The sequence below is a fragment of the Haemaphysalis longicornis genome, unplaced genomic scaffold (genome assembly GCF_048455015.1).
Source record: "Haemaphysalis longicornis isolate Haplotype H1 unplaced genomic scaffold, Haemaphysalis longicornis Haplotype H1 scaffold_2, whole genome shotgun sequence".
Classification (NCBI taxonomy): Eukaryota; Metazoa; Arthropoda; class Arachnida; order Ixodida; family Ixodidae; genus Haemaphysalis; species Haemaphysalis longicornis.
Window position 1 is genome coordinate 117,775,083 of NW_027526295.1, and position 22,865 is coordinate 117,797,947.

The 22,865-nt window shown below is 46.1% G+C and overlaps 1 protein-coding gene across 2 annotated transcripts in view; it reads left to right on the forward strand.

The window, feature by feature from the left end:
• The first annotated feature begins 18,572 nt into the window (after positions 1–18,572).
• Positions 18,573–22,865, forward strand: part of LOC144167331 (uncharacterized) — a 41,145-nt gene continuing 36,852 nt past the window's right edge. The window contains exons 1-2 of one of the 2 annotated variants that reach the window (XM_077696625.1): positions 18,573–19,057; positions 21,318–21,418. In XM_077696625.1, the coding sequence (XP_077552751.1) occupies positions 18,904–19,057; positions 21,318–21,418 (255 nt within the window). In that variant the 5' untranslated portion in view covers positions 18,573–18,903. The remainder of the gene's footprint in view (positions 19,058–21,317; positions 21,419–22,865) is intronic. The other variant, XM_077696624.1, reaches the window with a different exon arrangement.

Genomic DNA, 22,865 nt, shown 5'->3' on the forward strand with positions numbered 1-22,865 from the left:
AAGCACCTAAATGGCTGGTTTTGCAGCACCTATTTGATTTCACTGAAACTCGTGCCTAGCTCTACAAAACCAGATCAGCAGTGGTTTTTGAACTGTGTTATCAGGAGGACATCTTTACATTCCACCTATTAGAAAAGGCCCTCGTTGTTTCTGCCCAGTACACTGAATTTGCCGCTGCGGAAAACACTATATTAAAATCTAGTTCACATGTGAACATTACCAGGGTCATAAAGGTAGTATCTGAGTGCGTAAGAACTGCCCTCCCTAATCACGTTGTCAGTGCACAGACAAGGCGTAGTCCGGTGTGTTTCTCGGTTACACTTATTGCTTAAAACCCCAAAAACACTTAAAACCCGAAAGGGCGTGATTAATTACCTGAAAGCCAGCCAGGCGGAATTCCGGTTCTGAAGAAGGTGTAGCTTGCCATAGCGCCACTCCACCTGTGAAAATATTTGGCCTCAGAAAAGAAAAAACGCGTATGCATAAGAACAGCTTAATTGCGATGTAGCAGTGAAAAATTTATTCATAATAATTTCTTCGAGAGGAAATTATGGTTTAAATTGGAAATTTAGACAGAAGCTTAAGGGCACCGACGAACGTTGGTCCAGTCAAACGTCACTCCGTATGTCTTAGGACCTTTTTCATACAACCATCTATTTAATTATATGCGACGAGATACGCATTTATATATATATATATATATATATATATATATATATATATAAGGTTAGTAGAGACAGAAACAAACGAGAAAGACGTAGAAAATGGAATCCTCTCCCTGAAACGTCAGTAAACTTATTTCTATTTTCTATGTCTTTCTCGTTTGTCTCTGCCTCTACTAACCTTATTTTTTTCGCGCTCGGTGTGAGTTTTTATCTTTTCAGACTATATATATATATATATATATATATATATATATATATATGCGATTTGGAAATGAGGGGCTCGTTAGGAAATACAGAATGAAATGCCGGCAGTCTACAACGCCAAAGAAGGCATAGGGGAATGGTTAGACTATTTTTTGACCGTTAGGGAAGAATTATATATATTTTTAATTGATTTAAGTAGAAAGAAAGACAGAGAAACACGCGCCCACAGTGGGGACCGAACCCACGCCTTTCGATTAGATCTCGAATGCCTTACCAATTCGGCTATCTGGGCGACTGTGTTCTCCTTCAATTTCTGGGGTATTTATATTTACTACAACTGTATATGACGCCTGAGGGTGGTAGCCAGCGCCACTCAGACTATACGGGGAGAAGGGGACCTTCTTTTCGAACAACGGGGCGTGACTCGAACGTCTACAGCCTGTCATGAGCGGGTAACTGGCGAAAAAGCCCTCTTATGCTACCTTGGCATCAAGGCTGCCAGAACCGAGGCCCTCGCTAAGCTTTCTCAGGATAATATGATTTGGAAATGAGGGGCTCGGTAGGAAATACAGAAAGAAATGCCGGCAGTCTACAACGCCAAAGAAGGCATATGGGAATGGTTAAACTATTTTTTGACCGTTAGGGAAGGATTATATATTCTTTTTAAGTATTTAGTAAAAAGAAAAAAAGAAAAACATGCGCCCAGAGTGGGGACCGAACCCACACCTTTCGATTAGATCTTGAATGCCTTACCAATTCGGCTATCTGGGTGACTGCGTTCTCCTTCACTTTCTGGGGTATTTATATTTACTAGAACTGTTCGTGACGCCTGAGGGTGGTAGCCAGCGCAACTCAGACTATACGGGGAGAAGGGGACCTTCTTTTCGAACCCCGGAGCTTGACTCGAACGTCTACAGCCTGTCATGAGCGGGTAACTGGCGAAAAAGCCCTCTTATGCTACCTTGACATCAAGGCTGCCAGAACCGAGGCCCTCGCTAAGCTTTCGCAGGATAATATGATTTGGAAATGAGGGGCCCGTTAGGGGTTTGGTCCCCACTCTGGGCGCGTGTTTTAAATGCAGACCATTTCTTTAACTCACGACGTCACCCGGCGTTGGCGTGCCTCGTTGTCCGCAACAGCCGTTCTAGGCGCACCCTCTCCCCCACTCCTCCTCGCCTGCTCTCCGCTGCTCCTCGCGTGTTCTATGCGTGCTCGGATCGCGTTCAGCAACAGGTGGGGCGCGCATGCGTCCTAGTTTGGCGCGGGAGATACAACAGTTGTGGCGTGATCGTGACGTAGTCGTGACGTGGTCGTGGCGCGGTCGTGCCGTGATGGGGCGGTTCTCGGCATTCGCTCTCGCTGTCAATTTCTTTCGAACCAGATAAAATGCCGCAAAAGCGGCGCGAAGAACGCCTTTACAAGCGCGCGCACTCCGTGCCAGAGAAAAGGAAGAATAGAAGACCACTTCCACGCACAAAGTGTCCAGCCTGGAAGCGCTACGCTTTAAAAACAACCAACAGCAACAACTGCAACAACATTAACGTAACCCAACCTACTTAACGTCGTGCGCCCCCCGAAAATGCTCTGCATTTGACCGTGCCCCTCGCGAGGGGGATGTGTTTTACTGAGAGTCTGCCGGAACGGTAGTGTGCTTGCTATTCTGCAGACCAAACTGGTAGTCAACAATAACGCAAAAAGTTGGCTGAATACTTTTTCTTTCTTTCTTTCTACCTAAATTAATTAAAATATATATATAATTCTTCTCTAACGATCAAAAAATAGTTTAACCATCCCCGTATGCTTCCTTTGGCGTTGTAGACTGCCGGCATTTCTTTCTGTATATATATATATAGTGGCGTGTCACGGGGCACACGACACTAGGGGATCATAATACGGCTTCAAACGCTGGACATGAACAGTGTCCTTCCCGCGGCGACGGAGGTCTGAGGAAGGTGTCATGGGCTCTATGACGTAGTTCAGCGGTGACGTCCGTTCGAGAACACGGTAGGGTCCGCGAAACCGAGAAAGAAACTTGCTACACAATCCTGGTGTGGTGGAGGGAATCCACAGCCACACCAGATATCCTGGAGAATACGTCGGGTGGGTAGCTGTGTCGTCGTGCCTAGATTTTTGATACAACTGATCTTCAGTTGTAAAGGACCTTGCAAGCTGGCGGCACTCTTCCGCGTACTTGGCAGCTTCAGAAGCTGGGGAGCACTCGGAGCGATCCGGTCGGTAGGGGAGAACCGTATCAAGGGTACATGACGGCTCGCGACCATACAGGAGGAAAAAGGGCGAGAAACCTGTTGTGGCCTCAATGGCTGTATTGTACGCATAAATCACGTAGGGCAGCACAAGGTCCCAGTCGTCGTGATCCGCTGAGATGTACATCGACAGCATGTCGCCGAGGGTGCGGTTGAAGCGCTGAGTGAGGCCGTTTGTCTGCGGATGGTACGCTGTACTTGTTCGATGGACAACACGGCACTCAGCGAGGAGGGCACGAATAACGTCTGACAGAAACACACGTCCCCTGTCACTGAGGAGCTCACGAGGCGCCCCATGCCGCAGAATGAAGCGCCGTATGATCAAAGAGGCGACGTCTCGTGCTGTGGCGGCAGGCAGAGCCGCAGTTTCGGCATAGCGCGTCAGGTGATCGACGGCGACGATAACCCATCGGTTGCCGGAGACTGTGTGGGGCAAAGGTCCATACAGGTCTTTACCAACACGGTGAAATGGTTTCTCCGGGCAAGGAAGCGGCTGCAGTGGACCCACCGAGCTTGGAAGGCGAAGACTTGCGACGCTGGCAGGTAGTGCATGACCTAACGTACTTGTGCACAAAGGCGTACGTGCCACGCCAGTAATAGCGGAGACGGACACGGTGGTATGTTTTTAACAAGCCAGCGTGGGCACACGTTGGATCGGCATGAAGCGATGCGCAAATGTCGGTGCGAAGGTGCCGAGGAATTACGAGCAGCCACTTCCGCCCTTCGTTGAGGTAATTCCGCCGGTAGAGCAACCCGTCACGAAGAGTGAAATGCAATGCTTGTCTGCGCAGGGCCCGAGGTAGTTCAGTACGGGAGACGCCCGAGAGCAAGGGATGAGGGAAGCAATCAATGGGTCCTTGCGTTGTTCAGAGGGCATGTCAGTGAAAGAGAGAGGGGACACAACAGCGTCGTCAGGCAGGATGCAGGCATTCTCTGGTGACACTGGAGAACGGGATAAGGCATCAGCGTCGGAATGTTCGCGGCCAGACCGATATATGTCGTACTCTTGTAGCCGTAAAGCCCAGCAAGCTAGCCGTCCAGACGGATCTTTTAGTGTGGACAACCAGCATAGCGCATGATGGTCTGTGACGACGTCGAAAGGGCGGCCGTACAAGTAAGGTCGGAACTTATCTAGTGCCCAAACTATGGCCAAACACTCTTTTTCCGTGACGGAGTAGTTTGCTTCAGCCTTTGTAAGAGTACGGCTAGCGTAGGCGACAACGTACTCGTCAAAGCCCGATTTTCGCTGAGCAAGCACAGCCGCAAGACCAACGCCGCTGGCATCAGTATGAACCTCAGTGGGGGCGTTCGGGTCGAAATGCCGCAGGATAGGTGGCGACGTAAGAAGCTTCCGCACGTCAATGGTGCAACGATGGTCGCAAAGTTGCGGACGAAGCGCCTGAAGTAAGAACAGAGTCCGAGGAAGCTCCTGTCGGTCTTCATAGATGTCGGCTTCGGGAACTCCGCAACTGCCTTAAGCTTAGACGTGTCGGGTAGAACTCCAACCTTCGAAACGACGTGGCCCAAAATAGTGAGCTTGCTAGCGGCGAAGCGACATTTCTTGAGGTTGAGCTGTAGCTTCCCGTCGGCAAGACAAGTTAAAACGTGTTCTAATCGGCGTAAATGTGTCTCGAAATCCGGAGAAAAAACGACGATGTCGTCAAGGTAGCACAGGCATGCTTTCCATTTTAGTTTGCGCAAAATGCTGTCCATCATGCGCTCGAAAGTGGCAGGCGCATTAAAAAGGACGAACGGCATCACATTGAACTCATACAGGCCGTCAGGTGTTATGAAAGCCGTCTTTCCGCGATCAGCCTCGGCCATAGGTACCTGCCAGTACCGGGAGCGCAAGTCGTGCGACGAGAAATATTCGGCACCCTGCCGACAGTCGAGGGCGTCATCAATACGCGGGAGAGGGTAGACATCCTTTCTAGTTATCTTATTAAGGCGCCGATAGTCGACGCAAAAGCGTATCGAACCGTCCTTCTTGGTCGCAAGGACTGCGGGAGACGCCCAGGGACTGTTGGAGGGCCTAATGACGCCTCGCTCAAGCATTTCGTCCACGTTTTCATCAACAGTACGTCGTTCTTTGTGGGAAACGCGATAAGGTCCTTGTCGTAGCGGCGCGTGCGAGCCAGTGTCAATCGTGTGTTCGACTGTTGATGTTTGACTTAGCGGAGCTTTCAAGCAGTCAAAAGACAAGCGAAACCGATGGAGGAGGGGCAGCAGTTGATCTCGTTGTGTGGGCGTGAGATCTCCATCGATAGCCTGATTGAAAACGTCGGATGGTAAAACCTCTGCTTCGGATGTAGCACTCAATTCTGCCACATGAGTGATGATGGGAGTATCGTCGGGAACATCGATGACAGCACTTGGCTCGACAGGCTCAATCCTCCCGATAGTCTCGCCCTGTAGCAGCGAAATTTTATCCGAGGACCAGTTACTAACAAGCATGCGGCTCGTACCAGCATAGGTCGTTAACAGAGCGGACGGCAGCGGAAGACGTCTCCGTCGGAGGAAGAGGTCGGACGGCGTAAAAAGCACGGTTGTGTCACCAGTGCACGCACAGCACAGGGGCAAGGAAACCGAGCAGTGCGGCAACATTTTTGTATCTTCGCTGACGACCAATTTAGCAGCAGTTGCCTCATTAGGTGCGCGTCGCAATCTGGTGCGAATTCAACTTCCGCACGCGCACAAGCGATGACGGCGTGGTGACGAGCGAGAAAATCCCAACCCAATATGAGGTCATGGGAACAAGTACGAAGCACGATGAACTCTACAATGTAAAAAACATCCTGGATCGTCACTCGCGCCGTGCACGCTGCAGATGCATGGACGTGCTGTGCGTTTGCGGTACTTAGCGCAAAGCCATCCAACGGCGTCGTCACTTTTCTAAGCACACGGCAAAGGTCGGCATGAATAACTGAAACGGCAGCGCCCGTGTCGACTAACGTCAATGCATGTCGATCTTCCACAAATACGTCTATAACATTTGAGGGCGAAAAATGAGGACTTGGACAGTTCGCTGGTAACGCAGTTCTTGCCTCCTGAACTGCGTCAACTAGTTTTCCTCTTCGGTAACGGTTGGTCGGCGGCGCAAGGGAGAAAGAGACCGACGACGAGGGGAGGACGAGCGACGGGTAGCGAAAGTGCGGGAGTCAGAAGGTGCAGCGGTGAAGTCGGACCTGTAGGAGACTTCGCGTGGCGATCGGCTGCGATGGCCATAAGTAGGGGCTCCGGTATCGTCATTGGTGGGCGTCAGGCGTCGGCGGCAGTATCGAGCGACAATTGAAACAGATGGGATGGTTGTCCTACGTTCGCCAGGCACTGCTGGATTGCGGCAGAGGCCGAGACAAGGGCGGTGGCCTCATCGGTACAGGGTGTTGGTAAGACATGGGGACCCGCTGAGGGGGGACACCCACGGCGTCAGCGTACGTGACGATCGGTACCGGAGTCGTCCTTGCGACGCTTTCGGCATACGGAAGCAGTGTGGTAACGGTGAAGTTATGACGAGGAGGCGCAGTGGAAGTCGGCGAAATGGCGTCAGCAACTTGCTCTTGAATTACACTGCGGAGTGTGGGCGCCAAAGTAGACGAAGGCTTCGGGGTGTATGGCAGCAGGGAGAGCTGACGGGCGACTTCTTCCCGCACTATCTGCTTGATCTGCAACAGCAGAGAAGAGTTCTCGGGGTCACGGACCAAGCTCGCTATGGCGTCGTCTTGGACAAAGCTACGTCGTGTGCTCACTCGCTGTCGACGAAGCTCCTCGTAACTCTGGCAAAGGTTCACCAGTTCAGCAATGGAGCCCGGGCCTCTCGCCAAGAGCATCTGGAAGGCACCCTCGTCGATGCCTTTCATGACGTGCTTGATTTTCTCAGGGTCTGTCATAGATGGGTTCAGACGCTTGCAGAGGTCCAAAACATCCTCGATGTAGCTCGTGAACGTCTCGCCGGTCTTGTGGACGCGGCCGTGCAAGCGTTGTTCGGTGAGCAGTTTCTGCACAGCGGGACGGCCAAAAGCAGCAATTAATTCCGTCTTGAAGGCACGCCACGCAGTTATGCCGGATCCGTGGTTGTTGAACCACACTTCGGCGAGACCGGTGAAAGAAAAGCTGACGTTATTGAGTTTCATGGCGTCAACCCATCTGTTATGCGTGCTCACACGTTCAAAGGACGCCAATCAGTCCTCAACGTCTTGCTCCTCATTGCCGTTGAACTTGGCAGGTTCACGTTCACGGAGAGCGCCAGCGCAGATGATAGCTGGGCTCGGAGGCACATGGGGCGTGTCGTTACCGCCAGGCATGGCCGTTGGTATGGTGCGGCTGCGTAGTTCCGGGGCTTGGTCAGGGACGCCGACCGACGCCGACCGACGCGATTCTTGAGCCTTGAGGGGATTGCTTCAGGAACCCAGACGGGCGTAGCTGAAGAACCGCAACCTCCACCAAAATGAAAGGGGGTTTATTGGCTGGTAGATGCAGACGGTCGCAGAGGTCCAGAACCACAGAGACCGAAAGAGCCGACGAACGGTCACACCCAAAGCCGCGCAGACCGAGCTTCTTCTTCGTTCACACGAGCGGCTGGTTGTCTGCTAGCAACATGGCGATGTCCAATGGCACATAGCCATTACAAGGGATTGTCCGCAGTGCCTAATTATTGAAGCCCACGTTACCTCATTACAATATTGATATATATATATATATATATATATATATATATATTTATATATATATATATATATATATATATATATATATATATTTAGTACATACTGCAGGCCCAGTTTGGGCCCAAGCAGGAGGGGCGATACAGCACATACAATACACGCAAATAAACAGCAATCCGTTATCGTACCAATCCGTTATCGTACGGGGAAAGGAGTTTTTAAACAGATTCGTTATGGCATTATAAGGTGTTAACGATTTTTCATGTCGATGTCTTGTCAGTCGACACCAAAGGTTGTATATATATATATATATACATATATATATATATACATAGTCTCGAAACATACAAACTCCCACAGAGCGGGAGAAAATAAGGCAAGTAACGACAGAGACAAACGAGAACAACATTAACACATAAAATTTTACTAACGTTTCAGAAAGAGGACTTCCTTTCTTCCGAGTACAGAATAAGTTGGTTTGAGAATTATCTATATATATATATATATATATATATATATATATATATATATATATATATATATATAGTAAGGAAATGAGGGGCTCGTTGAGGAAATACAGAAAGATAGGTCAGCAGTCTACGACGCCAAAGGAGGCATAGGGGTGTGGTTAGGCTCTTTTCTTTTTTTTACTACGGTTAATGAAGTGAACATTTTTTTAATATACAGAAGAAAGAAAGAAAAACACGCGCCCAGAGTGGGGACCGAACCCACGCCTTTCGATTACATGTCGAATGCCTTACCAATTCGGTAAGGCATTCGATTGGGCAATTGGTATATATATATATATATATATATATATATATATATATATATATATATATATAAATATATATATATATATAATGTTTGTAGATGGAATTATGGTTCGTGGGCAGCGAAAAAATGGGAGAAGTGGAATAGGGAACAAAAGGATAACCAGAAATCACAGTCACACGGTACGCACATGACAAAAAGAACCAAAAAGGCAACAAACAGAACGAGAAAAAATTTTCAACGAGGTAATACTCCTTTTCTACGGTGGCAACAGGGGTGAAAAAGGCGCCAAAACAAGATGTGCCCATGCACCCATTTTTCATCGCCAAAAAAATCACTGTCAGGCGGAACGAACATGAGAAAACAAGAACTAAAAGAAGAAACAGAACAAAAAAAATTAGGAAGGTAATTACCTTTTCCCGCCCTGGGAATATGGGGGAAAAAGAGGGATGAAAACAAGATATGCCCTTGCACGCATTTGGCATGGGCATAAAAAAGATAACAAGGAAATCACAGTCGCCTGGTACGAACTTGAGAAAGAAGTAAGAAGAAAAAGAAATTCACAATTTAATTGGTATTTTCAGTGTCCCGTGGCAACTGAGGGCAAGAGAAAGGTCAAAAGAAGATATGCCCATGCACGCATAAGGCGCACATCTGGCCATACACCACCGTTCTAAGAATCAGAGTCAGGTGATTAAAACATGAGAGTACTATACTTGGCTTCTGTTGGTGGGGAGTAAGGGTCGCGTCCAAAAGCAGTCAGACGGGCAGTTTTGACAGGACATGATTGTACATTCATATACAAAGAGCAGAATAAAGCAGGAAAAAAGAAAAGTGGAAGAAGAAATTACCCCACCTTCCCGCGAGGGGAAGCCTGGGAGATGCGACGCATCTTGGGGGTTCACTTGGCGTTTCCGTTGGGTTGATTCTCTAATTGCGTGAAACGTGTGAGGAACGCGTATGATGTATTCTTTATTTAACACGCGGCGTAACTTTAGGAGCGTATGGCAGCGGCTTCACGTTGACGAAGTTCAGCATCGGCTGCTTGCTTCAAACGTTTGCATTCGGTATCACGTTTACGAAGTTTGGAATCGGCTGCTCGCTTCAATCGTTTGCGTTCAGCATCACGTTCACGCCGCTTCGCAGCCTTGTCTTCAGTGGTGCTACCATTCCTGTTATCACAGTGATCGGTGCTTGTTACGGTTGCGCGGGCGATAGCAGAATTGTCAGGCTCCATTCAACGCATCGATGGAAATCGGAACGCCGGTGCTGGAACGACCGCGGCTATGACGCAACGTGGCGCGGCTATGATGCAACGCAATCCAACACAATCAACTTTAATCCAATCCAATTCAAATCCAATCACATCCAATCCAATCCAAGCGACGCCAAGCCAAGCAAACTCAATCGAATCCAATCCAACGCCCCTCGCGAGAGAGTGTTCGCTATCGGAGAAGAGAGGGGGTGAGCGGCAGAAAGCGCAGCTTGCGCGGCGAGGAAAATGGGGGAGGGGTGTGGACGGACAACAACAACGCCGCATGGAGGGACAAGGCGAGTGAATGAGATGCAGTCGCATCTAAAAGACAGGGTCAACCAAGTCATGACAATAAAGATAAAAAAACGCAGGTTCACGCGCATGACGCGCACATGGGGGTGCACATCTGGTCGGCACATGGTACCAGGCGAGGCGCCAGCAACGGACATTGGAAAACAGAAATACAAAAAAGGAAGAGTAGAGGAAAGCAATCTCACACACTCGCGTGCGTAAATCGATTACATGCTAACAAGGGGAGAGTATCAAAGCTAACAATGGTACCGCAGCCTTCTACGCAGAACATAATGTCCAGACTTGCTGGTCAGATTTGGTTTAGTGAAGCCACTGGGCTACAAAACGCGGTGCTAGCACGAAGCTATTACCCTCTACAGCGGGTCGCCAACTAATGGGAGAATATTATCGACGGAAAGAAATGAACAGGCATAACACTGCCCTTAAGAATGCAGGATTCCAGCATATGAATAAGAAGGAGAGAGGTAGAGGAGAAGGCGAAAGCCGAAAGTTTATTTGCAGCAAAGACGCGTCAATTTCTCATAACTTTCATTGATGCCAAACGACGCTGACTTAAACTTAGAGATGAGGTAGGAATCACGAACCTCGCGATCGTGATGTGTTTTAAAACTAGATTCGAGAATTGTGGCTTTCAGGTGTTCAAAAAAAATGACCAATAATGTTAGAGGCAAAGAAGAGAGGCAAAGAAGGGCCGGTTTTTGCATGACAGCGGTGATTGTTAAACCTCAAACGATAGGGTGTTTCAGTCCAATGTATTCTTTGCCGCAGGCGGTGCATTCCAGCAGGTATACGACGTTGGCCGATCAGAGTTAAAGTTATTTTGTACATTAACATAATAGTTTGAAGGTGTGCTGGCGGCGCTACAGCGGTCGTCATTTGTGGGCATCCTACACCGTGGTTTGTTACAGGGCATGCAACCAGTAGTCTGTGGTGGGCTGATGCAGGATTCGATGAGAACGTCGCTCAAATTTTTGCTGCGTCTATAAACAACGCGTGGCGGCTGGGGAAATAAAATTTTCAGGCGTTCGCTTTCAACAAGGATATTGTAATGTTTTCTTATTGCGGATGCAACTTTTGGGAAACAGGCCGAATTGGTAAAAACAAGGTTTGTGTTTGGATTGGGTTTCGGAGCTTTTTTACGAAGAATTTCAGTGTGATTCAACTGGTATGCTTGTATAATCTCGTCGTCGATCACCTGTTCTGGCTATTTTTGATTCAAGAGCATGGTTTTAAGTTCTCCGCATTTAAAATCGAAATCCATTTGGCTTGTGCAGATTCGCCTAAAACGGTGAGATTAGCTATAGGGTATTGCGGAATTGCACTGCCTGACATGGCAGCTATGGAAGGGCAGTTACTGGCGCGTGTCCGTAGGTTTCCTATAGAGATTAGTCTGAAAGCTGCCCTGAGAAACTGCCTGTAACATCCAGGAAATTTATGCTGTGCGTAGAGTAGCAATAAGAGAGGGAGATAGTAGGATGCCCAAGGTTAAAAGCTTCAATAAACGTAAGAAGCTCCATTTCACCATGCTGCCATATCATGAATATATTGTCTATGTACCTTTTGTAGTACAGTGGCTTCAGATTTTGGGTTGCGAGGAAGTTTGACTCTAGACATCCCATATAGATATTCGCGCAGTTGGGCCCGATTTATCTGGTTTGTATTCCGCATCCCCAGCTTCGGGATTTTTTTGGTGTATGGTACTTTGTGCCACATGCTCATTCCCTTCAAAAAGCCTGAACCCTGCGAGAAACGCTTTAAACGTTTTGTACTACGAATGCCCTTTTATTTTAAATTTGTTTTTGCTTTTGTTGAAGGGTAAATTCTTTAGTAGCGTCTTCCCTATAAGCACATCAATGCTGTTAGGGAACAGCACCCACTTAAACCCTATGCACAGCACCTGCTCCTCTCAGAGGAGGCCTCGTGGAAAGTGTCAGCAGCGCGGCTACTTAACCTTTATACCAAGGGACGCGTAAATCTGCTACCTAATCTCAACGCATTGCACTCATACGCCGTGGGTCTCGCAAGATGCGTCGAAGGGGAATAAAGCAGATGAGCGCGGAGTCGCCTCACAAACGATATTACCTACGTACCATAATCCACCCTTGTCGAACTCGAGTATAGCACTGTAATCGTTAGAAATTACAAGCTTCCACAACCTCATGAATGCCACGATATCTCTTCAGAGGTTCTAATACTTGCAATCTCATCTCCGGTCGCTTTATAATAGGTTAACGACGAGTGTTGCTTCATTGTGTCTATGAATACGCCTAGCGCGTGACATCATAACATTGGTAGTTAGCAGTTTTTGCCAAATATGAATTACCCCTGATGTTTTGTTTTTCCTCTCTCAGTAATGTGAGTCCAAGTACCTTCCCGCCGTTATATGTCTGGATATATACGCTTTTAGCTGGATTAACGACCTTATCTCAAAGTGAAACAATAAGCCCCAACGACACCGTGCAGACGAGCGAAACATGAGACTGCAAATGAACCCATTACTGCGGTTTTCATGGCTTACAGGATTCAATAAACTGGCCAGAAACCAAAGAAGCAGGGACTCTTTAAACATGAATTTGACTGCACTGAAAGGCTGACGCAACGGTACGAAACCAGAGCAGCGTTCGCTTTTGGTCTCTACAATAAGGGCGAAAGCTTTCTATTTCCTCTTTTCCAAAAAACCGGCGTTGTTGTTTCTCGAATCTAGAACTGGCCGCTGCGGTAAAAAAAGGAAAAAGCACTCGAGTTCATTAGTGAATACAGTCCTGGTCATTACAGTAGGATTCGAGTGTGTTAGCGCTGCGATGCTGCCTAAGCAAGTGGTCAGTGGTGGAAGAAGGTCTAGCCTTTTGCGTGTGGCGGTGACACAAATCGCGTGACGCGTGACCGCGACAGCATATTGGGAAAACAGGTGCCCGCCAGCCAGTCAGTACTGCTATTCTGAACAAGCTGTGGCCTGCGGTGCCGCCACTTAATGTTTAAACGGGTTGTGCCAAAAAACAAGGAAACGTATGCACAAACACACATGCAACGACCGCGTACAGAAAAAATTCATAGATAAGGATTGCCAGGGGAAACGATAGGGCTCTGGCTTTAAAAGTCCGAATGCAGGCTTGAAGGCACCGAACATATTTGCTATAGTCATACCTCTCTCAGTGCGTCTCGAGATATTTATACAACCAACTATTGAAATACATACGTACATACACACACATAAATACATACATGCAAACTGATTACCGGGCAAGAGATTTAAAAAATGTCTTAGCAGAACCGAGCGAATGGGCACTGCATAGGACATGAATATTTATCAGCGGGCCACGACTTCCCTTTCTCCCAATCAGAGCGTAGCCACCAACCTCACATGAAAAGCAAAAGAGCGCTATGCATTGATACTAAGCCGCCGCACATCTTTAATGAACGAGTTTAAAACGCTCCTGGAATTTAACACACACCTAATTGACTTTGTCAGCCAAGGTAAAATGTTTTACGCCGCATGTTTTCGGCCGCTCATATTTTCAAGTGTCTCACAAGTCCAAGCCGACCAGCTTTCTACATTCAGTGGTCATGCTGCACGAAAGCTACGTGCTCCATTGAATGCTGAGGCACAGCAGCCTTGTCCTGCGTCAAACATCCGAAACAATAAAGAAGAGCATTGAGACATGCCTAAACGACCGTTTACGCATGCCTTAGGCTTTGGAAGGCACCTCCGAAATGCTGAACCTTGGCAGGGACACGTTGTTTGTTTTTTGAGGTGACTAAACAACGGAGGACTCTTCGAGTGTACCGGAGCCCTAGAGCTGACGCAAAGAAACACTTTTGATGCCGAGTCCTCTGGTTTTTATTTTCCCAAAGCGATTGACAATATTCCGCTGTTCATTATAACTCAGACAACACAAATATCACCGCCACGTTATCCCTCCACAGAACCTTGCGTCCTAACAAATTCACTGTCGCATCCCTGGCCCAACTGGCCCAAAAAAGCCAATGCCTCATCCATAAAAACCGTATATCACGCTTATCTACACGTACCTAATGCATTGGACTATAACAGACACATTTAAATTTAAAGATTAGTCATCATCCCCATAAAGTTCCTCGTTATTGCACGAGCCACAAAGTGGGGTCAGATGCTTTCATATAAAGCGACCAACCATTTCAGCAGCGTTTGAATTCTATCCCCTTACAGAAGAAATCTCTGACAACCTGCTCCACGTGCTCCACTGACGAAGCCTGTTTACGGACCCCATGTCAGCTCTGCAAATTTCATCTAGGAGGAGTAGTTCTTCCCCCAGCGCATTGGTGCGTGCCATGCCCTTTATATTAATCAACTCGCCTAAATTTCTAGAAAGGACATAACATTGCAGCGGATACCTGGTTCCAATAGTACCGCAAAGAATAATACAAGCCGATGCAAAGCGCCTTAAAGCCTGCTCGATTGAAAATATTACAAAGTTTTCTTTACTAAAGGAAAGGCTTTCACCACGGCTTAGCGATATGCAGTAGCCGAAAGAAACTGGCAATGGTGGAGCCACAAAAATAACCACTGCGTTTTTCAAGCAGTCGACAGGACGTTCAAATCGACGATTCCAAGTCAACTCCTTTGTATCGTAAAATCCTGAAGCTGTAACCTGGGACTGACTTCATCTTACACAAACAAATATCTTTGTCTTGTTCAAATGACAACAAACCGACAATTGTTCTTTTATAAAAACAGATCTGCATATTTTATTGGAACGTGCGGCCAACATGATCCCAAGATGGCCCATTTTTCATGATATTGAGCGCCTAGAGAAAGGACACCAACTGTTAATATTATTCCATCAGCATAGCCTAGCTCCCCAAAACAGCTCCATTCTCTAAAATGTTTGTCCACTTAATTGCAGGACATCAGCAGCATTTGGAAAGTGTTGATTCTGAGACGCAAGCTAAAAAAAAAGTTCGCGGTTCCACGCCTAGCCCACTCCAGTTTTTTCCTTCTTGTCCACGTCATTGTAGGGCACTTTTTCGTACATCGGCGACTCTCAGGAGAGAAGCGCTCAGGAGACTGTAAACTCCAACAAAACTGTCTGCTCTTTTTTCCAAGAAAGCCATTCGTTCTCCTTTCTTCACCTTCCTGACTTTCTGCATTTTCAAATCTGGGCATTCGTTACCGCTTCTTTAACATTCGACCTATTACCATAGGTTTAAAAAACTTTCTACAGTTGTACAGTTGTACATATTGTGCACATTGTAACCCGAAAATTTTTCTAGTGAACAGTATTACATTTGACGGCTATGCTAACGTTCTCTAATCGGTATGAGCTTCAAATGCTGCACCCAGCCTCTGCTTCGCAGTATATAGCAAGGACGAGTCAGTATGCTCGCTTCAGTGCACCGGAGCTTGCTTGATCTGTGGACCACACCTCATAAATTACCATTCAAGCATTACATCAGGCATTAGATTGCACTGACGTTACTTGAGCCGCGCCTTGTGTTCTATAGCGGTGAGCTCGACCTCATTATTTTCCCCTAAACGTTGAATATGCATGTACATGTCCCTTGAATGCTTGCCTGTTTACAACAATCAGATTAGAGCTGCCTGTTTTCCTCTATGCAGAGCCTGTACTGGTTTTGTAGTTTACGCAACGGGGTCTATCTGCACAAGAAACCCCGCAATCTCGTATAACCCTATTTTAAATAAATCACAGTAAGGAAGACACCGGACCCGCCATGGTGGCTCAGTGGCTAAGGCGTTGCGCTGCTGAGCACAAGGTCACGGGTTCGATTCGCGCCGCGGCTGCCGCTTTTCTGATGGAGGCGAAAAAGCAAAAACGTCCGTGCGTACGAGATTTCGGCGCATGTTATAGATCCCTAGGTGGTCGAAATTAATCCGCAGCCCTCCACTCCGGCGCGCCTCATCGCCTGCGTTGCGTCGGCGCGTTGAACCCTGCAATCAATCAAATCAGAGGAAGGTGCCGGGGCCTCAATCACTTTTCTTTTCGGTGCGTCTCTGTCTTTATGCGACGGTCGGAGAACAAAATACGAACGGCAGCAATTTTCGCTTGCCTGCCATAATCTCAGAGCATTCATCTCAATGTTGCAGGCATGGGCAGTCGCTTTGCAACGAAAAGAGAGACAACTGAATTTTTTAATGTCCCGTGTTAGTGACCACTAGTTTGAGCCTGACTACGACAATGCCATTCCGAGTTAATTAAACGGCTTCGACTTGGAGAAGTGCCTAGTGACCAGAAATCAGTGATGCCCAGCGCACCCCCACTGTCTAAATATTTATCCATAAGAAAAGACCTCGATTCATGTCCACATAGAATGAACAACTCGGTCACCACAAAGTATAGAATGTGGTTAGAGCAAGTGAAGGCGTAAATGCGCTGGAGTGTGGTCCTGAGAATCGGGATATTGGTTTCCATGACGTGTTAAAGGTACTCCTAATATCTGGTGAGTCATCGATCGGCAGGGGGATAACGGTTGCGGCAATATTGTATTGCACGACCATATCACGAGTGGCGATTAGACGGCCCCCAGCGGATTTATACCGTGATAGGGGTGAGACGACCACCAGCCCGAAAGCTGAGTACCCTTACCACATAAGACATCGTCGTGTTACCTCTTAGACAAGTGCAGAGAGGGGTTCCAAATGTGCTCAACTGGAGACGTCGGCGGATTCTTTCCTCCGCTGTGTAGTTTGCACTTTCTTGTTCGTTCTGTAGATGGCCGTGAGGACGTAGCCTTTCTGATGGCGGTACCTTGCGGCATCCAAATACGATATATGTTAGCGGATGGACAATTTCGTTCCCTGTGCTCGAGCCGGTCATCCATATGAACTCGATGGGGCGCAGGGTGCATGTTCACATCAAGGAGATGAACACGGAGACTGGCATTGGTGCCCCGCAATTTGGACTTGCGAGTCTGAAATCGCTGAGGAGAGGGGACACAAAATCTAATATCTGCTCACCACCTCAACTAGCGGTCATTCATTGGGGTTGGTAGATGTGACAAACTTCGATCCGTTTCCGAGCCGTATTGTGATTACCTAAGACATCAAGCCTGACAGTAAATACATTTTGGGGGATTTCCAATGCTATCATGTCGACTTTCTTCATTACACTACAAGTCTACCAAGCCCACACTTGGTGTAGGGTAGAGAATATGCGATCTTTCTGATGATGAATGACTGCACAAGTTGTAGCCAGCCCTCTCCCCGCACCCGTTGTTACGATAAGGCACCGGTGGATCAGATTCAATTGAGACACCCAATTTATTTTACACAGAAACGGAACTGGGAGAGATATAATTAGGTTATATTGTCAGCTTTAACACTTGGAGCATTGGCACGTCTTGAGCAGGGTAACCGTCCACAAAATTTATCGTGTCTGGCAGCGCGCTTCAGACGCAGGTTCCGCCGCCACCATCTGGACCACAAACATTTATGCGAGCGCATTAAATGCCTCAACAAGCGAATATCAGGCGCCCTGCGTCGGCCTGGCCAAAAGGCCGCCCGAAAATGTCCAACGGCGAAACATTAAACAAACAGAAATAAATTTCAGCCGGGCTGGAGGATTCCAAATACCCGCCCAGTTTTTATCAGCGCAGATTTACCAAGTTAGTATTGTCACGTATCGAAAGACTACGCTGCTGTCTTGAAGGGAAAACAAGTTTATTTGAGCGAACTTGTGCTCCCCTGACAACTGAAAAAATACACAGGCGGCGAAACAGCAGTCAAAAAAGTGACGTGCGCAGACTGGTGTCGACGAGTCGAATACCGCGGCGTCTGCTCTCCGGGCTTTTATCTTTCAGCGCGAGTGTTTCTCGAACCGTCGATTTACATCCAGAACATTGTAGATCAACGAAGATTATTCTAGGCTATTGACGTTAGGGCGAAACGCTTCCCGTATTAGGATGAGATGACCCGTGCGGCATAAAATAAAGAATAGAACACGCCCTTCGCTTGAGAAACAGATGACGCAGCCGGGCGCGGACGGGCAGTAAAAACAAAACATAAAGAAACAAACCCAATGCATGGTTCGCGGCAATAGTCATGACGATAATTACAGTGGCTAGTCTGTTCTAAGGGATTGTCTTTGCAGAATAGGCATAGCTCACACCTAAATCTTCCACTCGCCATTACTACTGAACCATACCACGCCTGACTCAGTTCCATACTTTTTGATTAGTCAAACATTCGTGAGTGCTCAATGGAGATGCCATTAGGAACCAGTAACGTCTGCTAACATTACTCAGTATGCAGTTTGCCGCTGCCAGTGCAACCTTGCATTATTGGAGAACTACGATTAAGGACTTTTCTGCGATGATCGGTAATTTTGCTTCTTGCCTGGGTGTATACGCTCCTCTATATTTTTTCAAGCCATCTGCGCGCGTTCTTCCGTGGACACAACTGTGAAAATGGGTAGGACAGTTAAAGCAGGAAATATCCGTCGGCTTGCTTTAGAGAAACGCTCAAAATCTCATCAAAGGCATTGCGACGGGATGATAAAACCTCTCTCTTCCTTTTTTCTTTAATAATGTGACACAGAATGACATTTTTTTTTGTCTTCAAAGCAGGTGTGCACGGTCGCAACTGACTCTTAGTACTTACTACTTAGTCGAATCATTTCGCTATTGGGGCATTTTGGATTTATGTTGTTCTTGTGCAAACTGTAGGAGTCTGGAAATATTCCAGTCTCTTCACGGTGCTGTGATTTCTTTTCTTTTTTAAAAAAGCTCCTAGGAATAAAATATCTGTGTTTTGCATAAATTTGTCGCATGCGCTAATGAACTCAGGGAGTCTCGATGCAGGCACGCAGTGCAACGAGCTGCAGAAAATGAAGCCAGTTTTGGTGCTTGTCTTTGCAAGCGTCATTCTTGGGCTAAAAAAGCCCGTTCCCTTTTCGACCAAGCCATTTGACTTTTGCTACGAGCCATTGAGTGAGTTGATATTAATTACTATCTACCAGTTACCACCTGATTGCTCCACTTGTGCTCTTGTTTATATGTTCCTGTGATACCGGCAGGGCTGTGCCTTCAACGTTTTTCCTAGGTAAGATGTAAGGTCAAGGCAAATAGAGGAATCAAGAAGGTGTCTGTTTCAATTTTCTTCGATCGATCTTGTACAGAAATATAGGTGTCCGAACTATTTTAAAATAAATCAGTGAATACAGCCAACTGTGTTAAAGAGTTGATTTCTAAAGCTATGTTAACTCTAAAACTTCGTTTATCCCATCTTCAACCAGATTTCGTGCAGATGGCTGCTAGTGTAGTCATGTGAGCCGTGGTGTGTGGCGAATGTTTGCACAATTTGCAAAACATTTTTACATGATTCTGTGTTAGTATTAAAGGTAAACTTTTGCGGCTTCATACTAACTACCTTCATTAGCGTCTGTTATTTATTCCTTACAAGCAGCTTTCTTTTCTCTCAGAGTCGACGGCACTGCGTTGTCGAACAGGAGCCGAGTAGTTTTTCCCTGCCCAATGGCATCTTTCTAATAGGGGCGAAAAAGCAAAGCGCCACTCTGCCGAACTCTTACCCGTCGTGTACATTTACAGCTAACCTACATAAAAGTTTAGCCTCCTACAATACTTTCCTGTAAAAAAGTATACATTGATTAACCGATACGGTGAGTAAATACCAGGCTAAATGAACATAATTGTTCAAAGGGGATACACTACCATTGCCGTGTATTAATTGTTGATTGTGTACCTGTAATTGAACTCACAATCATTTTAATACGGCATAATAACCAGTAAACACCAGAAATTGTAGAAGTCAGCCACATTTTAAAAGCTGCTTCGGATTGCATCAGTCATCCGTCTATTGCTTTGCTTGTCCGGGGAGTCGCACACTTAGATGGGTAAGAAGCACGAGTACGGTGCCTCACATGGCATTCGTGTTGGGAGGCTAAACTTATGATGTATCTGTTATGCGGTTCTCGATGGTTTTTGTCATTTGTGTGACTAAAAGATTATTATTGTTTTCTGTACGTGCGATCGAGTGTGCCGAGACCTGTAACGCACGTAGGGCGTTTCAAATGGGCGCTGGGGTATTCATGCTTTTGATGTCTGCAACAACGAAAAACGAAACAATACATTAATAAACAAAATCGATAAACAAAAAGAACAATAAAAACAGCCGACATTTAGGAAAATACAGATTCCACGCAGACACATTCAAGTACTCATTTTTCCCCAAGCAATCAGAGATTGGAATGCGTTACCAGATAACGTGGTTGCATGCAGAACCCTTGATGTTTTTTGTCGGCAGTATCAAGCCCTGGACCAAGTCTGAGCATTGCCCGTATCAGTTATCTATTGCGGTTTTGAGTCTGTCATTTTTGCACGCGTGTGCACGTGCATGGTCATTATACCGTTCACACATTGTCATCTTTATCCCCCATGACGAATTTTGATTCACAAAAATGACATATTGTGTTTACCTTAAATCGTGAACTGTCGCAGTTTCGCTACATCGCTCTTATTTTTCATGCCTTACGTTTCCCTTCTTCAAATACATTGTAAACGCGAAGTGTGCTTTGGATTTCTTTCTGGCGTGTGCTATGTCATTGCTCTGTTTTAAATGCGAAGTGTGCTGCGAAAGTTTATTTGAAGTGTCCTATGTCATTGTTCGGAATGTATCCCCCAATTCCTGCAAAATCCTCCACTAAGAGGCTATCAGTATCTTCTAAATAAATAAATAAAATAAAACAGTTTACGATACTGCGCTTGTGTTGTCCTCATGTATGCCTGACTCCGTTACCATGCGTGGAGTGATTGGTTTTACGATGGACGTTCTTTATTTTTGATAAGTAGTAAAATTGCCAATCCAAGGACGCAGGCTCCGTATTAACGTAGTTTAGTTCGCGCCCGGTGCATTTTTACTGTATTTTCTCCTCCACTGCATTCTCCCGCAATGTACGTTTGTCCGCTGTTTTATTGTGGTTTGCCCTTATTAGGTACTTGTTAAAAACAATATTATTTATTCCACTTACTTACCTAGTAGGGACAAGCAGACGGGCGTTTTGTATTGCTGCACAGGAGGTAGAAAAGGTAATTGTCATGATAACAGAAGACATTACACCATTAGCCTTCCCACTTTGAACGGAAGAAAAATTAGTTACGGGGATTAATCCCCCGTGAAGTTATACTAGTCGCAGCGTGAGTGCATACATTGCAATCTGTATTTTCTTTCCAGACCCAGTGGAAACTGCACGAGCAACGAAGATGATAACAGATATGTTCTTGTCTTGTAAACAAGAAATATTTAATCTCAACATCAAGCCCGGGGTTATAAGGGTAATTTGATGAACACGTAACTCTGTTTTCAGCTTTAAGGTATGAGTTTTATAGTGTATTCGTTGACTTCACTCCAGTCAGAAAAGATTACACAAGCTACTATGTTCACAACTGTAGTGCTGTGTTAGGAAAAGAGCTCGATATTTAACCTTCGTGGGCGCATTCAGACTACTCAGGCTACTCTTTTTAAAACGCATACTTTGGCAGACCTTGCTGTAAATTTTCAACGCTGGCGCATGTACACTACTCAGGTTACTCTTTTTGAAATGTATACTTTTGAAGACCTTGCTGTAAATTTTCACCGCTATGCGTGATTTTTTAGGCTTACAAAATCATCTCAGTGCCAAGATGACCAAAAAGCAGCATGAGTTCGTAGCCTTTCAATAACATATTGTTAACTCGATAGGAATCAATGAAAGAAGGCTGTTGGTTGACCAACACTTATTGGACAAGTGTGCGCTCAGCCGATTTTAAGCCGAATAACATGCCTGCTACGTATTGAAGCCTTGTACGCTTAAATGTTTTTACAGACTTGATTATTCAGAAAATTAATCATTGCTGCCTGTTGTTTTCAAACTCTCCCGGGTGTATGCTCGTTACATGGCTTATGCGTGACAACGCTCAGCCGATATTGTTGTAGGCATGGCTACATGGCGAGCAAGAATTCTAGACGGCAACAAATTTTCCAACCAGCCCTGGAATGGTATAAAACGGTTAAATCTAGAGTAGCATGTGCGCAAAATATGTGTCTACTGTTCCTATAAGTACGTTGTCGGACTGATATACTATCTGTCTGAGCATATTTTCAGCCCTCAATTCCCTTAACGTGACAAAAAGACTGTGAGATTGCCGCGCCGAAGTTGGACGAGGACTATAAAATACACAGTAGTGGGATGTGGTGAAACGATATAAACCAGGTTTGAAACATTGCGATTTGCTGTAATGACACCAAAATACAATGCATAAACTACTTAGAGCAGTGAACCGGGTCATGATAAACATCAAAAAATATAAAAAGACACTCACGTAAGGAAGCAAACAGAAAGAACCAGAAAACGCTTGAAGCTGAGCGCAAGAAACTTAGGCCTATGTCTTTTTGAGCTGTTCAAAAAAAAAGCTTTGTGGCAAGGGTATTCTAATTTACTTGCAGTTATTTCAAACTGATCGATAGATTTCTCTTTTCAGAAACATGTCTCCTTATGTACAATACTGATGGTCTTAGGTATCTTTCGCCAAAAAAATTACATTTACCCATACTTCCCCCATCACCCATCCTGCACGTAAAGTCTGTTGTAAAGTAATAAATTCAAACCTTAGTAGCAGCTCATTTCCAAATCGCAGTGATCTAAAATACTTGTATATTTATTGTTATCATTCCTGTTATCTCTTTTTAATCCTCCATAAGGCACACGTCATGTTTCCAGCGTGTTTGAAAAAGTCAAGGAAG